The sequence below is a fragment of the Pygoscelis adeliae genome, unplaced genomic scaffold (genome assembly GCF_000699105.1).
Source record: "Pygoscelis adeliae isolate BGI_AS28 unplaced genomic scaffold, ASM69910v1 Scaffold590, whole genome shotgun sequence".
In the NCBI taxonomy this organism is placed as follows: Eukaryota; Metazoa; Chordata; class Aves; order Sphenisciformes; family Spheniscidae; genus Pygoscelis; species Pygoscelis adeliae.
Window position 1 is genome coordinate 62,082 of NW_008823962.1, and position 3,101 is coordinate 65,182.

The window sequence follows — 3,101 nt, forward strand, 5'->3', positions numbered from 1 at the left end:
AGAGTGTGTTAAGGCTTATAGTTGAAATTAGAACTGGACTGCAATTTGGGAGGTCGAGCTTTGATGCTCTGTAGGTCTACTCTGTAGACCTCCTGTGTGATCTTTTTACAAAGACAAGAATACTGAGATTGAGTGACTTATGCTTTTTCAGAAAGTATTAACCAGACTCTGAAAATCACATTCCCATAAAATGTCAGATTAGCGCTGCAGAATATTTTTTGAGCGTTAATCATGGTCGTACTCCTTGTTGCAGTTCCTCAGTGGGAAAATGAGGATAATGCTTTTCCTAAACATTTGTCTAGAGCTCGGGAAGCTCGCTCTTTCTATATTCATTGTCCAACATCGTGCCTTCAGTTTGGGTCTGTGTCCACCTGTAATACAGGTAATGACAAATGATGTTGCCTCTCCCAATGGTAACTGAGACCTGCCAGAAAGAACAAGACACTTATTTTCAAGTCTGAGGTGAGAAAGGGATAAGGACTAAAAACTGCCCCATTTTTATAACTTCCAGTTGCTGAAGCTGGATTTTGTTGGGTTTAGTTTGAAATAGCTCTGCTGCTGGTCTAGTTTGTATAATGTATATGCACAAAATTACTAAGTATTCGGATACCTTAGGCGTTATTCCCTGTCTCTACAAATCTTGCCCTAAGATTTGCTTGCTTTAATTTGTGTCTGTGTCACGTTTGCCTTTCCTCTGTTTAATTAATTTGCTTGCTTCTGACTGTGAAGTCTGCAGTAATATGTGGATCTTCACAATTAATTTAATCTGTTTTTTAAGACATTTAATGGGATTTTTGTGCTTTGAGTGAGACATTGAATACACCTTCTCTGTTATCCTGTGATTAGAGTAGGATTCGGGAGTGCAAATCAGAATTAGATAATTTTAGTGTTGGATATTGCGCAGGCATGCTATATGTTAGACTTGGTCTCTGAAAGTGTGTTAATAAAATGTATTTAAAAGAATACAAGGAGCACCATAGCTGTATTCTAATGGATTATATACTCCAGAGAATATCATAAACCACCAATTCATGATCTAACTTTTCCTGTTTTAAGATTAGTTTTCTGTCAGTGCTGTGAATTCTGTAAGCTGTGAACATCAAGTTCTGTCTCTGACACTTTCTAGAAATAAAGATTCCGCAATTAGGACTTTGCTGACAATTTAGTTGATAAGTGAGGCAGATAAACCTATCCCTCTTCTAAAGCTGTTTTCTCTGCAATGCTAATATTAGGAAGAAAATAGGTATGAAATGGTGCTAGGAGCTATTTTATGATACCTTTTCTGTTGACAACACTGTAGTTTTCAGAATTAGCCGAAGCTCTCTGTGGAGGCTGTCGCATTCCTCCCCTGCGGTGATCTAGTGTCTTCTGTCTGTGGGGCTCAGCATTATGCGTAACATGTAAGCTGTTTTCATTTTGCTTATAGTTTCACCTCTATCCTAAAACAGTGCACGGTTCAAGTAAAATTGGAGCTGGGGCACCGAGCCCAACTGCGGAAAAAGCCCACCACCGAAGGGTTTACTCATGACTGGATGGTGTTTGTCCGTGGCCCGGAGCAGTGTGACATCCAGCATTTTGTGGAAAGGGTGGTCTTTCGGCTACACGAGAGCTTCCCAAAACCCAAGCGAGGTGAGTGTATTTTTGAAGATGTGTTATTAGGCCTTCTCTGTATGAAAGAGCATTGTGCAAGTCAAGGTTGTCTTGGACTGTCACTTTTCTGTAAAATATCTCCTTAAAGAGGAGCAAAATGTACATTGCGTGCACTTCAGCTTTAACCTTTACCGTCTTTGTTTGAGGAAGGTCAGGGAGAATGGGACCTTTCTTCTGATGAAAGGGCTGGAGATGAGATGCTTTCTCCTCTTATTTAAGCATTAGTACATCAGGTTCTCAAGACACTTAGGGACAGCAGAAGATAATTCATGTTACAAAATGGGAAAGATGGGTTTGATTTGTTAATATTCGCCAACACAAGCTGGAAGCATGTGATTGATGAGAGATGCTCAAATACTGGGCTTGTACTGGAGTATGTAGACTTTTGCATTGGTCATTAAGTAGCCATCAGGATTCTTGCAGTTTCTAGTCTCACGTGCCAATTCAGGTAGTACTCAAGCCAGCAGAAATCAGTGGTGCCAAAGGGGTGGTGATCTTTTTGCCGCTGGCTGTATGTTCCAGCTGCACGTATGTGTGCAAGCACTGTGAAGTCACCAAGGTTGGGGAGAGTGTACAGATTGTGGTGTTATTTTCTGCTGGATCTGTTCATCGCTCTTTCTGAGTGTGCAGCAACATGAACCTTATTCTTGGCACGGGGCAGCAGGAACGCATGGTTGAGGTGGAAGAGCAGGAATTGCCCTTTTCGGCAGCAGCGCAGGGTTAGTTCTGCTTAAGATTGTGTAACTGCATCTGTAGTGTTATTGTTATGTAGTGTTACAAGGAATGCTGGCTGCCTGAGAGTATTGCTGTAAATTACTTCATAATGTGCATTCTTTGAAATATTTCTTTGGAAGACTGCTGGTCCTGCAGGATGTCTTAGGACTACCTACTACATCGGTTATTTGTGAGAGTCCACAGTGGAAAGTAACTCAAAGGTGTTCAGCTCATAAGGATGTGAATCTAGTCTGTATGTTAATAATATCTCCTTCAAATTGATGTAGTAAAACTGATGTATGATAAGCAAGAGCGATACTGAGCTGAAAGCTAATTTATAGAATAAAAGTTACAATCTGCTGTGCTACAATTCTTGTCATCTGGTGTAATTACTTCATTACAAACACCTGTGCTGGGATAGTATATGGTCTTTGCTCAGTCGGTTGCCATATCATCTACCTTTAAAGAGGCAGTTTTTTCTGCTCTCTAGGTCTTGCATGCTTTCTTCAGCTTGCTCATAATGCCAGCTTGCTTTTGACCAAAGTGTGTCTGGGTTGTATATAAATGGTATGGCAGATGCATACTATTTCTAGATTTGTTTGAAGGGTTTCTTCAGATGGTTCGGTCTTACTTGGAGCAAAATCTACTGGTGAAGGCAGGCTTGTGCTGCTAGCAGATTGCTTGTGTAGTAATTTTGTTAGAATAGAGCAGCAAAGGAACAAAGGCTGCTTGGCAGA

The 3,101-nt window shown here is 40.7% G+C and overlaps 1 protein-coding gene across 1 annotated transcript in view; it reads left to right on the top strand.

The window, feature by feature from the left end:
* MLLT1 (myeloid/lymphoid or mixed-lineage leukemia (trithorax homolog, Drosophila); translocated to, 1) overlaps positions 1 to 3,101 on the top strand; it is a 27,779-nt gene that overhangs the window by 247 nt on the left and 24,431 nt on the right. Inside the window, exon 2 of the mRNA XM_009323423.1 lies at positions 1,427 to 1,629. Within this exon, the coding sequence (XP_009321698.1) occupies positions 1,427 to 1,629 (203 nt within the window). The remainder of the gene's footprint in view (positions 1 to 1,426; positions 1,630 to 3,101) is intronic.